The sequence below is a fragment of the Colobus angolensis genome, unplaced genomic scaffold (genome assembly GCF_000951035.1).
Source record: "Colobus angolensis palliatus isolate OR3802 unplaced genomic scaffold, Cang.pa_1.0 Scaffold404, whole genome shotgun sequence".
NCBI lineage: Eukaryota > Metazoa > Chordata > Mammalia > Primates > Cercopithecidae > Colobus > Colobus angolensis.
This window is the reverse complement of record NW_012117422.1, coordinates 751,379-765,777: the sequence shown is the minus strand read 5'-3', so window position 1 is coordinate 765,777 and position 14,399 is coordinate 751,379. Positions and strand designations below refer to the sequence as shown.

Genomic DNA, 14,399 nt, shown 5'->3' with positions numbered 1-14,399 from the left:
GGCTAGTTTTTTGTATTTTTTTAGTAGAGATGGGGTTTCACCATGTTAGCCAGGATGGTCTCGATCTCTTGACCTCGTGATCTGCCCGTCTCAGCCTCCCAAAGTGCTGGGATTACAGGCCTGAGCCACCGCGCCCGGCCCAGACACGGGATTAAAGAAGGAAGAAGTTTATTTGGCCGGGAGCATCAGCCAACTTGCGTCTTAAAAGCAGAGATCCCTGAAAAAGAAATTCTTGGCCCTTTTAAGAGCTTACAACTTTAAGGGGTCCATGTGAAAGGGTCGTGATAGATGGAGCAAGCATGGGGAATGTAACTGGGGGCTACATCCATCAGCTAACAGAACAAAACTTTTTACAGTGTTTTTTCATACCATGTCTGGAATTTACAGATGACACAAGTAGTTTTGGTCAGGGGTTAATATTATTATTATTATTTTAACCACCAGGGCCAGGTGGTGGCGCCAAGGTCGTCTAGCTATTTATCTTCTGTTTCTTTCCAACGTTTTGCTTTCTCCTTTTTCTCCTGTCTTATAAATGAGGGAAAAGGGGAGGTGGGAAAGAAATTGGGAAGGACAGCAGGAGAAGTGGTGGTCTCATTCCATAATATGAATGTGTGTTTTTTTGTGTATTTTATATATATGTGTGTATATGTATGTTTATGTATACACACACCCTGTTCTTCACTCTTTAAAACAGTGGTTTCTGTAATCTTTTTATGCTGGAATGTATTGAGTGAAATGTATGTTTTACCAAAGCATTAATGACTTTTAAATGAAAATGCATACACAGGGTGGTGGGGATGTTGGAAGGATCACGTCTTATTGGGCGATAACAATGACATGCTTCAGGAAGTGGCGCACATTCAACATGCAGCTCTTCTGTCTGGATGGCATGTAGGGTCTGGGTGGAGGGGCAGGTCACCACCCCACCCTGTGTCATCAGACCTCCTGCTCCTCCCAGGACCCGGGGGTGTGAGACTCTGCCTGTTGATCCTTGAACCTCCCCCCTCCCTCTTTGTGTTTCAGTATCTGGAGGTCCAGCCCCCTGAAGGCGCCCGTGTGCATGCCTGGGCTCAGTGCCTCCTGCAGGACATTTATAGACACTCTGGCACAGACAACCTCCTCAGCAGAGAGCAGCACACAGGCCTCAGTGCCCTGTGGATAGACTCTGGGGAGGCCAGGGGCCCAAGGCCACCTTCCAGGGCCCGAGGAGCCCTCTGAGACCTGCACACCCACCCCAGGGAGCCCCCCTCCCTCCGCCTCTGTGCCCCTCAGTGACCCTCCAACCTCTGTCTGTGAACCTCTGGAAGGGCCGAACCTCGGTAGATTTCCCTGGACCGTCAGCCCTCTGGATCGTGCGAGTATTGGGGATAAACCTTCCTCTGCAGTTTAATATACTTTAATTAAAAAAAAATTCTTACATCAACCTGTTTATTTTTAAGACAGAAGCTGTCATTGCATCACCATAGTTTCCATGTTTTGCTCAAGTAATTTTTCAATTGTTTTATTGCTTTTTTTGGATCTTTGGCCACTCGTTTTGGAGTTTTTGTCATTTTGACAGATGTTCTTTTATGCTTTGTATCGTTTTCTTAATGACGTTTCTTAATGACTTTTACCTTAGTTTTTAAGAAATCCATAGTACAGTAAGTTCCATTCAGACATAGTATTTTTAATGTTTTTTAATAGTTTATATTCTGTGCATATATTCACATATAGAACTAGTAATGTCTGGGCACAGTGGCTCAGGCTCTGACTTATAATCCCAGCACTTAGATTGTCGTGCTTGATGCTGGAAAACATTTTGAAGACAATACTCCAAACAGTGACGTCGGCCACACTAGCTGATTAGAAAATGAGAAACTTGCATTATCGACAGGCTTGGAAGATTCTTGTGGTCCTGTAGTCACCCGCATTTCCCTGGTCTTCACCTTGCCACTCCGTTTGATTCTCGTTTTCTGTTGCAGTAGCTATAATGCCACAACGTTTTGGTTTTTTCCCCCTTTTCTTCCTTCCTGCTGGCACTCAAATGACCACTCCTATTAAGTGATGGAATTCCAGAATTTTTTTCTGTATATTAAACCTGATACAGTTTCACTCAGTTTATTATCGTTAGGGTGCAAAGTAGTCACCTAGAGGTGCCAATCAGTATATAGCACTGTGTTTAGAAATTTAGGGAGCCGTGAAGTATTTAGCCTCTGCTCTCTGAGACTTCAGCCAGGTGCAAAGAGCAGATACAGAGCTGAATGTGAGGTTGGGTTACTTACATCCAGCAGTACCAGAATGTACCTGGGAATCATGGGGGTGAGAAATTAACTCTGATTGAGGCAGGTATCTCTGATGCTTTCTGGAAGGAGGATGGGGTCTGCCAGGCCTTGTATGTAGGAGGAGGAGGAGCTGTCAGGAAGCAGCAGTGGCTTCAGTGATGGCACTGTGGTGAGGAACATGGGCTGTGTTTGGGGGACAGCCAGGGGTTTTGTGTGGCAGGTTTACAGCACCTGTAGGAGGCTGCACTGGTAAATAAGCCCAGAAAAGTAGGCTGGGGCCAAGTTATGCAGGACTTTGAAGGTCAGTCTGATGAGTTGAGTGGGATAAATAGAAACTATAAGTAGCACCAACTCCATTGAGGACAGGTTTTGCTGCCAAAGGATTTTTCAGACTTTTTAGGATTGTGTAATTGTGGCTAAAGAATTACTGACCTGAATGTATTTGATCTTTGATTGTTTTAGTATGCTAGATTCTTGGAGGTGAAATTGCTAAGTCGAGGTGACGAGTGTTGTTGAGACTTAATTGCAAAATTAACCACTAAAAAGGCAGTGGCAGCTTAGAAGACCATGACTGATTGAGAGTTCTTGTTTTATCTTGACCTTGCGGAGCTGGGTGTTACAACATCGAAAACCCCTGCAGAGTTCTCTTTCTCGCCCTCCCGCCCCACTGCCCTCCTTCCCTCCCTCACCCCTGCCCTCCCTCCCTCCCTCTCTCCCTCCCGCTCTCTCTTTCTTGGTTCTTCTCTTTCTTCCTTTTACTTCTCCTTATGACAGGCTCTCATTTTCTGAAGACCCTGCTGCTCTCTTCCCATTTATTTATGATGCCACATTTATCACATTCTTTTTTTTTTTTTGAGATAGAGTCTCACTTTGTCATTGAGGCTGGAGTGCAGTGGCATGATCTCGGCTCCCCGCCACCTCTGCCTCCCGGGTTCAAGTGATTTTCCTGCTTCAGCCTCCTGGGTAGCTGGGATTACAGACATATGCCACCACGCCTGGCTAGTTTTTATATTTTTAGTAGAGACAGGGTTTCACCACGTTGGCCAAGCTGGTCTTGAACTCCTGACCTCAGGTGATCCACCCACCTCGGCTTCCCAAAGTGTTGGGATTACAGGCATGAGCCACTGTGCCCAGGCACATCCTAACTTTTGATAACATGGCACAATCTTTCCTGTCCTCTCAAAGAGGTTAAATACTATTTTCATAATGAGTTATAATTGGGAAGTTTTCTCATGTCAAATATAAAAACAAAATCATATAGTTCATTGACTCACTTACGTTTTACCAGGCGTTTTTATTACAAATTATTGTTTAGTCAACACTTTAAAGTGTGTCCTAAATTTTCCTAAGTTTTATTAATAGATGATGATATTGATGATGAAATGTTTGATGATCGCCATTTAAAGGATTATTTTGAACAACTGGCAATTCCAGGAGGGATGGAATTAACCATATGAAGATCTAGAAGGACTGGAGCCTCCAGAAAAAGATTGGACATTACCTGCAAGTGCTCCTAGTCAGGAATGTTCCAGTCTTTGTGGCTTTTCCGGAATTTGACATTAGAAAATCACTATTGTTCTCATTGGATGTTCACATGAAATTTAAGCCTCTGGTTTTCTTTGGACTCCATTTTTTCCAGGTATGAATTGATGAGGAATGCCTGCCTTTTCTTCCTTCTTCCTACCTCTCCCTCAACCTACAGAAAATTCAAAGGCTAACACAATGGAGATTTACAGATCCTTCACCCAGATTTACCAGTTGCTAGTGTTTGCCATCTTTGCATTTTTTCTGTCTTCATACTTTCTTCCCTGAATCACTTGAAAGTAAATTGCAGAGAACATGACATTTTGCCACAACACTTCAGCATCTATCTCTTGTGAATCAGGACATCTTTCTCCATAATCACAATTCTATTATCTAACTTTGATATAATAATTTAAATTACTGTGCCATCTACATTGAAATTTACTTGATTATCTCCCAAATGTCCTTTATTTTTATTGTTTTAGAGCCACAATTTAATCAGAGATTAACCTCGCCTTTGGTTGTCATATTTCTGTATTCTCTTTTAATTTGGAGTCATTCTTTCACGACATGAAATGTTTTGTAAAATCTAGGCTCTTTGGTTTTCAGAGTGACTCGCAATCTAGATACATCTGATTGCTCCCTCGCCTTGACTAGACTGGATTAAACCTTTTTGCAAGAATACACATTAAACAGTTTCCTCATGAGTGGATTCAGATTAAACATGGGCAGCATGGTGTGCTTCTCATTGCCTCACACCAGGAGACGTTTGAGTCTGTCTGTCCTGTGATTTGTGATGCTGTATTAGGTAATTTTGGCTAAGGTGGAGTTGGCTAGACATCTCTCTGTGAAAGTAGCCTTTCCCCTTTGTTATCAGTCAGTCATCTGGGATGAGACATCAAGCCCTGTGAACATCCTGTTCCCTGACAACCCTTCAGAGCTGGGTTCAGTGCCACTGCTGAAGCCTCTGGGAAACATTGATTACACTCATGTGACGGTGGGCATTTCTCAAATTCCTTCTACATTGACTGCCTGCGTTATTCAGTGAGGCAGACATTGCCTGCTCCCTACAGTTTCCCCTTCAAAATGTTCAACTTTAATTTAAAAGATTAATACAGTCAAGATATTCTTTCAACAGGCAAATGAAAACCGCAGTTTAAACTCTAAGTTTCAATCAGAACCTAACAGCTCTTGGATTTCCCATGGCTCACACTCTTCTGAAACAACTCACAAAGAGCCTGAGGAAGCAGTTCTCCCTTATAAGTGGGCCAGTTTATTTGTCTCCCTGGGACTAGTAAGTACTGAAATGGTTCTTTTGTTCTTAAATTCTAAGTTTGACTTTATCTTTAAAAAATTATTTCTTTGGTATGATTCACTATGTATTAACCCTTCCACTCCCTCAAGTCTAAAACTTTTCAAAAGAATTTTTAATGATACCTGAGTAAATTGGTGTTATTAGAAATACCACAGTCGGTGTTTCTTGGGCTGAATGTTATCAATGATTGTGTTCTACCCAGACATCGAGAATTAGACGTGAATTCTCTCATATGGTAGCAGTTTATCATGTTTATTGTTGCCTCTTGCTGTTGCATATTTTCTCTCTGGGCAAATTGTGCAGTTTGTCATATGAATGCTAAGTATTAGGTTTACATAAAGGAATATTTTGATGAGAAGGATGCAGTTATTGTATTAGATTGCTCAGATTGGACATTGCTCCATTAACTGTATTTTTCAGGTAATTCTGTAGTTACTGGAGGTAGTAGAAGGCACACAGATCATGCCATTTCCTTCTAGTACTTGGATAATTGAGAAAGAAATGGCAGAAAATTGTGAGTGGTATTTCCAGCTCCTGACAGAGTAAGTTATGCTTTTTCCTTAGACGTCCTATGAAAGGGAATAAGGAGTCTTTTGTGTTTGTATGATATCAGTTTATTTCCAAAGAAACAATTGCTGTTGACATCTGAAAACTATAGAAAAAGTATAAAAATTACTACCAATAATGTTTCTGTATGTTTGTAAGTTTCTTTCCCATAATTTTCTTACATTGAAATATTTAATGTCTTGCGTTTAGATCATTCATGTGGAAAATTCCTTGGCTCAACATCAAGTCATTAAATAAAAAGCAAACAGACCTTTTACCTCGCTCAAGCATATTTGTTTTTCATTGTTTCTATTTTTTTCTCTTGGTTAATAGCACCCCATTTTTTCTGTGCTTGAAACTTGGTCGTCATTTCTGACCCTTACCTATTCATTATGCCCTTTGTTAGTCACGTAAGACTCACGACTGTAGAATGGGGTTTACTATTTGGAAGGAGTGTGTGTGCTATGGAGACAGTCGTTCCATCCTCACAGAATTCTGTGAGTGGACTCAAGCAGTGAGAGACAGGATTGTCACCTTAAGGGAGATGAGGTTCAGAAGGCCTAAATCCTGTCAGTACAGCCTCAAGCCTGTGCCTTAAAGATTTGTTCTTTCTTGTTTATTTCATTTACACCAATTCAAGTCCAAGGTGCTAATTACCACATCTAATTCATTGCCCCATCGACAGTGTCTCGCTACTCTGTCATGCTTGAAACCAGCAGATTAATCTTGTTACGGTGGCTTTTTTGTGTATAATATTCTCTATGTCTCTATGTTTCAAATTAATAGTTCTTAAGGTACTGTGTCATCTGGTCCCATGTTATCTATCTCATTTATTTTCTACATTTTTTTCCCTTCTGTCCCTAATCCAAATTAGAACCATCTTGCCAGACTTAGGTCATGTCTTGGGTTACTTTTTAATCATTCTAGACCACATTAACTGATCTGAACTCCTATTACAGTAATTGTATTCCACAGTGTAGTACTTTATTATGGACAGAAATGCACACTTATCTAGAAGTTGCCTATTGGGCAGTTTCAAGAATTTGTAATTAACCAGGGGAGGCAGTTACGTAGACATAAAATACAAAGCCATGTTCTCAGGCAGCCAGGATGAGTGTTCCAGAGTCCATGGGTTTTCCTCCCAGTGCTGGGCTGTAGATACTTGGACATGTGTGTAATCATTGATGTGTATGGGTGGGCAACAGTGCAGCGTTTTGTAATTTTAATATATTTAGTTAATGGATTTCCAGCCCTTAGCCAGTTGGAGGTAGCAAATTAGGAATAAGAAAGAGATAACAGGCCAGGCATGGTGGCTCATACCTGTAATTCTAGCAGTTTGGTAGGATAAGGCAGGGGGATTGCTTGAGCCCAGGAGTTCAAGACAGCCTGAGAGACCCTGTCTCTACACACACACACACACACACACACACAGCATGGCTATAGTCCCAGCTATTTGGGAGGCTTAGGCAGGAGGATCACTTGGGCCTAGGAGGTTGAGGCTGCAGTGACAGAGTGAGAACCTATCTCACAAAAGGAAAAACAGAAGAGAGATAGCATCTATTAGTTTTGATTTTTGTCAAAATGTGATTGTTGATAAACTTTATAAATAGGTCAATCTGTGGTGACTTAATTTTGGGCTAAGATCTTGTTCTGCTATAGTACAGCAGCTATGTGATAAATGACTATTGAAAACTGTATTTAATTTGAATATGGTTGAGTCTCACAAATTGTTGGGGAATCTTGGTCAGGTTGTTTCAAATGAGAGAATGGTCAGGAGCCTTCTCAGTGATAGGTGTGCTGCTTGGTGGTGTAGGTCATATGTAGATATGCTTAAAACTTAGTAGAAAAACAAAAGAAATACTTGGATAACTATAAAATAACTTGATTGAAGCAGAATCCTAGTCATTGAATCATGTAGCACGTGCTGAAAGAAGTTCTCAAGTTCTGATTGAGTTCTAAACATTTTTGGCTATTGGAATTCTTCATGTGTGAGTAAAAACATAATTTCTGAGGATCCATTTCTAGTCCATCTCCTAAGAAAGTATTTAACCTGGACCAGGCATGACGGCTCACTCCTGTAATCGCAGTACCTTGGGAGGCGGAGGCATGAGGGTTGCTTGATGCCAGGAGTTTGAGACCAGCCTGGGCAACATAGCAGGACCCTGTCTCTACAAAAAAATTTAAAAACTAGCTGCCATGCCGTTTTCTACAGCAGCTGCACCAGTTTCCATCCACCAGCAAAACCGCAGGGTTCCAGCTTCTCCACATCCCAACTGACACTTTTACCCCCTTCTTTTTATTATAGTTATCCTAATAGGTGTGAAGTGGGGGTACCCCATTGTGGTTTGGATCAGCATTTCCCTGATGACTGGTGACGGTGAACATCTTTACACGTACTTATCGTTTGTGTGACTTCCTTGGGGGGGGCTGTTCATTGAAGTCCTTTGCTCACTTTTTAACTGAGTTGTTTGGCTTTTTGTTGTTGAATTGTAGAGTTCTTGATATCATCTGGATATTAATTCCTTAACAGATACATGATTTACAAATATCTTATTTCATTCTGTAGGTTGTCTTTCACTTTCTTGGTATTAGTCTTTTATCTGCAAAAGTTTTTAATTACGATGTAGTATGTAGAGTTATTATCTATTTTTTATTTTGCTACCTGTGCTTTTGTTGCCATATCCATGAAGTTGTTGTGAAATTCAGCGTTGTGAAGGATGAAGTCTTCATAAGCACACGGGATGGATGCCTGTCCATTGTTTAGGGTTTTCTTTCTTTTAACAGTGTTTTGTAGTTTTCAGCATGTCTTTTGCTTCCTTGACTAAATTTATCCACAATACTTAATTTTCTAGATGCTGTTACAAGTGAAATCACTTTCTTAATTTATATTTTAGATTTTATATTATTGGTGTTTAGAAACGTCTGATTTCTGTGTACTGATCTTGTGCCCTTCAAGGTTGAATTGATTTTCTAGCTCCAGTAGCTCTCTTGTGGATTCTTTGGGATTTTATTCATACAGGATGATGTAATCTGCAGAGAGATACTTCTACCTCTTTCCAATGTGCATGCCTTTTATTTCTTTCCCTTCTAATAGCTGTCTGATTCCCAGTACACTGTTTAATAGCAGCAATTGGGCATCATTTCTTGTTTCTAATCTTACAGGGATAGCTTTCCATCTTTACCATTCAGTATGATGTTAGCCGTGGGTTAAAAAAAATACCCATTATCATGTTTAGGAATTTCCCTTCTATTTCTAGTTTTCTGAGAGTTTCTATTATAAAAAGGGGCTGGATTTTGTCAAATGCTTTTTTTTTGCATTGTTTAAGGTGATCATATAGTTTTATTAATGTGATTTATTATGTTTATTGGCTTTCTTATGTTGAACCACATTGTTATTCCTGGAATATATCCCACTTGGTTATGTTGAATACTTTTCTTACATGCTGTTCAATTTGATTTGCTGGTTATTGAGGTTTCTTTCTTGTATGTTCTTGAGGGATACTGGTCTATAATTTTTTTTTCCTGTGAGGTCTTTGTTGGGCTTTAGTATCAGATTAATTGTGGCCTCATACAATAAATTGGGAAGAGTTTTCCTCCTCTTCAATCTTTTAGAAGAGTTTGAGGAGGATTGGTGTTAATTCTTTTTTAAGTGTTTGATAGGATTCATCAGTGAAGCCATCTGATCTAGGATTATTTTTTGTCGGGACTTGTGTCATTACTGATTCAGTCTCTGGTTAAAAGTCTCTTGAGATTTTCTGTTTATTTTTGTAGGTCAGTTTAGGTGATTTGGGTGTTTCAGGGTATTTGTCCATTTCTTCTAAGTTATCTAATTTGTTGCACTACAGCGAATTTATAGTGTTGTTATTATTCTTTATATGATGTAAAGTCAATAGTAATGTCTCCACATTTATTTCCAATTATAGGTATTTTTGTCTTATATCTTTTTGGAAGTCTTACTCCAGCTAATAGTTTGTCTGTTTTGCTAATATCTTCAAAGAACCAACTGTTTGATTGTATTGATTTTTCTCTATTTTAATAATATTCTCGGCCGGGCGCGGTGGCTCAAGCCTGTAATCCCAGCACTTTGGGAGGCCGAGACGGGCGGATCACGAGGTCAGGAGATCGAGACCATCCTGGCTAGCACAGTGAAACCCCGTCTCTACTAAAAAATAGAAAAAACTAGCTGGGCGAGGTGGCGGGCGCCTGTAGTCCCAGCTACTCGGGAGGTTGAGGCAGGAGAATGGCGTAAACCCGGGAGGCGGAGCTTGCAGTGAGCTGAGATCCGGCCACTGCACTCCAGCCTGGGTGACAGAGCAAGACTCCATCTCAAAAAAAAAAAATAATAATAATAATAATAATATTCTCTATTTTATTCATCTTCATTTCAGTCTCTCTTATTTCTCTTTTTTGCTAGCCCTGGGTTTAGTTTGCTCTTGTTTTACATTTCCTTATGGCTTAAAGTTAGGTTATTAATTTAATGTTTTTCTTCTTTTTAATGTAGGCATTTAAAACTTACAAACTTCCCTTTGAGCACTGTGGGAAATGCTGTGTGTTCATGTATCTCTTAATTGTTTTCTAACTTTTCTTGTAATTTCTCTTTGAACTATTGGTTGTTGTAAATTCTGTTCTTGAATTTGCACATAGTTGTGAATGTTTCAGTTGTATCGATTTCTAACTTCAATCTGTTGTGGTTGGAGAAGATACTTGATATATCTTTTAATATCCATTGAGACTTGTTTTGTGGCCTCACATGGTCCATCCTGAAGACTGTTTCATGTGAACTTGAGAAGAATGTGGATTCCGTTGTTGTTGGGTGGAGTGTTCTGTCCATGTCTGTTAGGTAGAGCTGATGTGTTGTGTTATTTCAGTCAATTTCCATCTTATCTTAGTTGTTCTATCTATCATTGACAGTGGGTATTGAAGTCTCCAGTTAGCATTATAGAACTTCCTATTTCTCCCTTCAATTCTGTCCTATTTTTGCTTCATTTCTTTTGAATGCCTGTTATTAGGTATTTAAATGTTTGTAATTGTCATAACTTGTTATGTTTAATCTTTAAAAATATGTGACATCCTTCCTTGTCTCTTATAATGATATTTGATTTAATAGTTTCAAAAATTGGATATTACAGCACTCTTTTGGTCACTATTTACATGAAGTATCCTCTTCTGTTCTTTTACTTTTGGCCCATTTATGTCTTTGGATCTAAAGTGAGTCTCTTGTAGCCAGGATTGTAGTTGGGTTATGTTTTTTTCTACATTTAGCCAGTCTCTGTATTTTGATTAGAGAGTTTAATACATTTACATTTAAAGTAGTTACTGATAAGGAATTACTTTTGCTATTTTGCTGTTTGTATTCTATAGGTGTATCTATGCTGCAGCTGTTCTTTTCAGTGGCTATCATGGAAATTATATGTAACGTCTAATGTGGTTTGAATACTTGTCCCTGCCCAAATCTCATGTTGAATCATAATCCCTGATGCTGGAGGAGGGGCCTTGTTCTTGCCCAAATCTCATGATGAATCACAATTCCCAGTGCTGGAGGTGGGGCCTTGTCCCTGCCCAAATCTCATGATGAATTATAATCCCCGATGCTGGAGGTGGGGCCTTGTCCCTGCCCATATCTCATGTTGAATCATAATTCCCAGTGCTGGAGGTGGTGCCTGGTGGGAGGTGACTGGATCATGGGGATGGATTCCTCATGGCTTGGTGCAGTCTGTTCCTCATGAGATCTTTTTGTAAAGTGTGGTGTGTCCCCCTTGCTCCCTGTTGCTCCTGCTGTGGCTGTGTTATGTGCCTGCTCCCCCTTTGCCTTCTTCCATGATTAAAAGCTTCCTGAGGCCTCCCCAGAAGCAGATGCCAGCACCATGCTTTCTGTAAAGCCTGCAGAACTGTGAACTAATTGAATCTCTTTTCTTTATAAATTACCCAGTCTCAGGTATTTCTCTATAGCAATGCAAGAATGGCCTAACACAACATCCTAATGTTAAACCACTCTAATTTGAATTTATAGCAACTCAACTTCAATAACATATGAAGTGTCTGCTTCTGGACAGCACCATTCTCCCCCTTTTTGTTATTAATGACACAGATTGCATCTTTATACACTATGTGCCTAACAGCATAGATGAGTATTTTAAAAGACATTTGTACTTAAAATCATACAGGACATTAAAAAGTGGAGTTCCAAACCGAAATGACAAAATATTAGCTTTTATAATTGCCCATGTTTTACCTTTACCTGAGATCTTTATTTCTTCATATGACTTTGAGTTAACCGTCTAGTGCTATTTCATTTCAACCTGAAGAACTCTCAGGCTTTTCTTGCAGGACAGGTTTAGTGATAACACATTTCCTTAGCCATTGTTTATCTGGTAGTGTCCCGATTTTTCCCTTGAAGAACAATTGCCAGTGTCTCAGTCTCTTTTGTGCTGCTGTAATGGAACACAACAGACTGGGAACGTTAGGCCTTCGCACGCATCGTCTCATGGTGGGAGGTGAAAGGACAAAAGAGGATGAGAAAGAACCAGAGCCAGAGAGGGCCACATTTGTCCTTTGATGCGGAATCCACCCCCATGATTATGGCATTAATCCTTTTAAGGTTTCCCCTTCAGACACCTCTGCCTGAAGTTTCTAACACACAAACTTTGAGAAACACATTTAAACCCTTAGACCCAGACCTAAGAGTCTTAGTTGAGAGGTTCCCCCTGCCCCTCAGCACTGATCTGTCACCCTGGCTGCCTTGTGGCCTCCAAGGCTTCTGCTGAGAAATCTGCTGACAGTCTGACTGAGGATTCCCTGTATGTGACAAGTAGCTTCTCTCTTGCTTATTTCTTTTTTTGTTTTTTTTTTTGAGACGGAGTCTCGCTCTGTTGCCCAGGCTGGAGAGCAGTGGCCGTATCTCAGCTCACTGTAAGCTCCGCCTCCGGGGTTTACGCCATTCTCCTGCCTCAGCCTCCCGAGTAGCTGAGACTACAGGCGCCTGCCACCTCGCCCGGCTAGGTTTTTGTATTTTTTTTAGTAGAGACTGGGTTTCACCGTGTTAGCCAGGATGGTCTTGATCTCCTGACCTCGTGATCCCCCTGTCTCGGCCTCCCAAAGTGCTGGGATTACAGGCTTGAGCCACCGCGCCCAGCCTCTCTTGCTTATTTCAAGATTCTCTGTCTTTGCCTTTTGACAGCTTGATGATAACATGTCTTAGGGTGAGATTTTTTGAACTTATCCTACTTTGAGTTTGTAGCACTTCTTGGATTTTTAGAAAAATTTTTAAAAATCAAAAAAATGTTTGAAACAAGCCTTACTTTGTCATCCAGGCTGAAGGGGTTCAAGCAGTCCTCCCATTTTAGCTTTCTGAGAAGCTGAGACTACAGGTGCATACCACCACACCAGCTAATTTTTAATTTTAATTTTAGTTGTTTTTTGTATGTGTGGAGACCGGGTCTATTTCACCCAGGCTGATCTCAAATTTCCTCGCCTTAAGGAAATCTCCTATGTCAGCCTCTCAATGTGCTGAGATTTATAGGCATGAGCCACTGTGCCCATCTTGGATATTTATATTAACATTTTAAATAAAATTGGGGATATTTTCACTGTTTTTTCAAATATTATTTTTTCCCCCTTATTCTGTGATTCTCCCAAACTGTTGTTGGTCCACTTCATGGTGTCCCACAGGTCCCTTAAGATCTGTTGGCTTTTCTTCAGCCATTTTGTTTCTGTTCTGGACACTGGATCATTTCAATTGTTCTGTCTTCAAATTTGCTATGTGTTTCTCTAGTTAGTGAAATTTGCTTTTAAAGCTCTCTAGTAAATTTTTATTTCAGTTACTCTACTTTTCAGTTGGAGAATTTCTTACTTTCTTTTTTTTGAGACAGAGTCTCGCTCTGTTGCCTAGGCTGGAGTGCAATGGTGCAATCCCGGCTCACTGCAACCTCCACCTCCTGGGTTCAAGTGATTCTCCTGCCTCAGCCTCCTGAGTAGATGTGATTACAGGCACCCGTCATCATGCCCAACTAATTTTTTTTTTTGTATTTATAACAGAGACGGGGTTTCACCAGGTTAGCCAGGCTAGTCTCGAACTCCTGACCTCAGGTGATCCACCTGCCTCTGCCTTCCAAAGTGCTAGGATTACAGGTGTGAGCCACTGTGCCTGGCCTCAGTTTTTCTTTTGGCCTGGCAGAATTTCTTTTGGATTCCTTTTTAGTATTATCTCTTCATTGACTTTCTCATTTGGTTGTATGTCATTTTTCTGTCATTGTCCGCGTCTTCCTTCAGCTCTTGTGCATCTTGCAGAATTGTGGTCAAGTTTTTGTCTGGTGAGTCTGATGTCTGAGCATTCTCAGGCACGCTTTATATTCACTTACTTAGTTCTTTTTAACAGGGCATGCTTTCCAGTTTCCTTGTATGCCCTGTGATTCGTTTTTGTTGGAAACTGGACATTTTAAACTTAAAATGTGATAACTCAGGAAGTCAGATTCTTACTTTCCTCCAAGGTTTAGGATTTTTACAAAATTGTGTTGGGTGCATCCGGGCTTCTGTACGTGTGTAGGCTGTCCAAATTCTCCTTGTATATTTATTTATTTTTTGAGACAGAGTCTCGTTCTGTTACCCAGGCTGGAGTGCAATGGCGCGATCTTGGCTCACTGCAACCTCCGCCTCCCAGGTTGAAGCGATTCTCCTGCCTCAGCCTCCCGAGTAGCTGGGACTACAGGCAACCACCACCACGCCTGGCTAATTTTTTTGTATTTTTAGTAGAGACA

General features: G+C 40.6%; 1 protein-coding gene across 1 annotated transcript in view; it reads left to right on the top strand.

Moving 5' to 3' along the window:
• The window catches only part of LOC105521696 (zinc finger protein 618-like), a 28,735-nt gene that overhangs the window by 11,157 nt on the left and 3,179 nt on the right, over window positions 1–14,399 (top strand). The window contains 2 exon segments of the mRNA XM_011955975.1: window positions 1,024–1,147; window positions 1,273–1,336. Of these exon segments, the coding sequence (XP_011811365.1) occupies window positions 1,024–1,147; window positions 1,273–1,336 (188 nt within the window).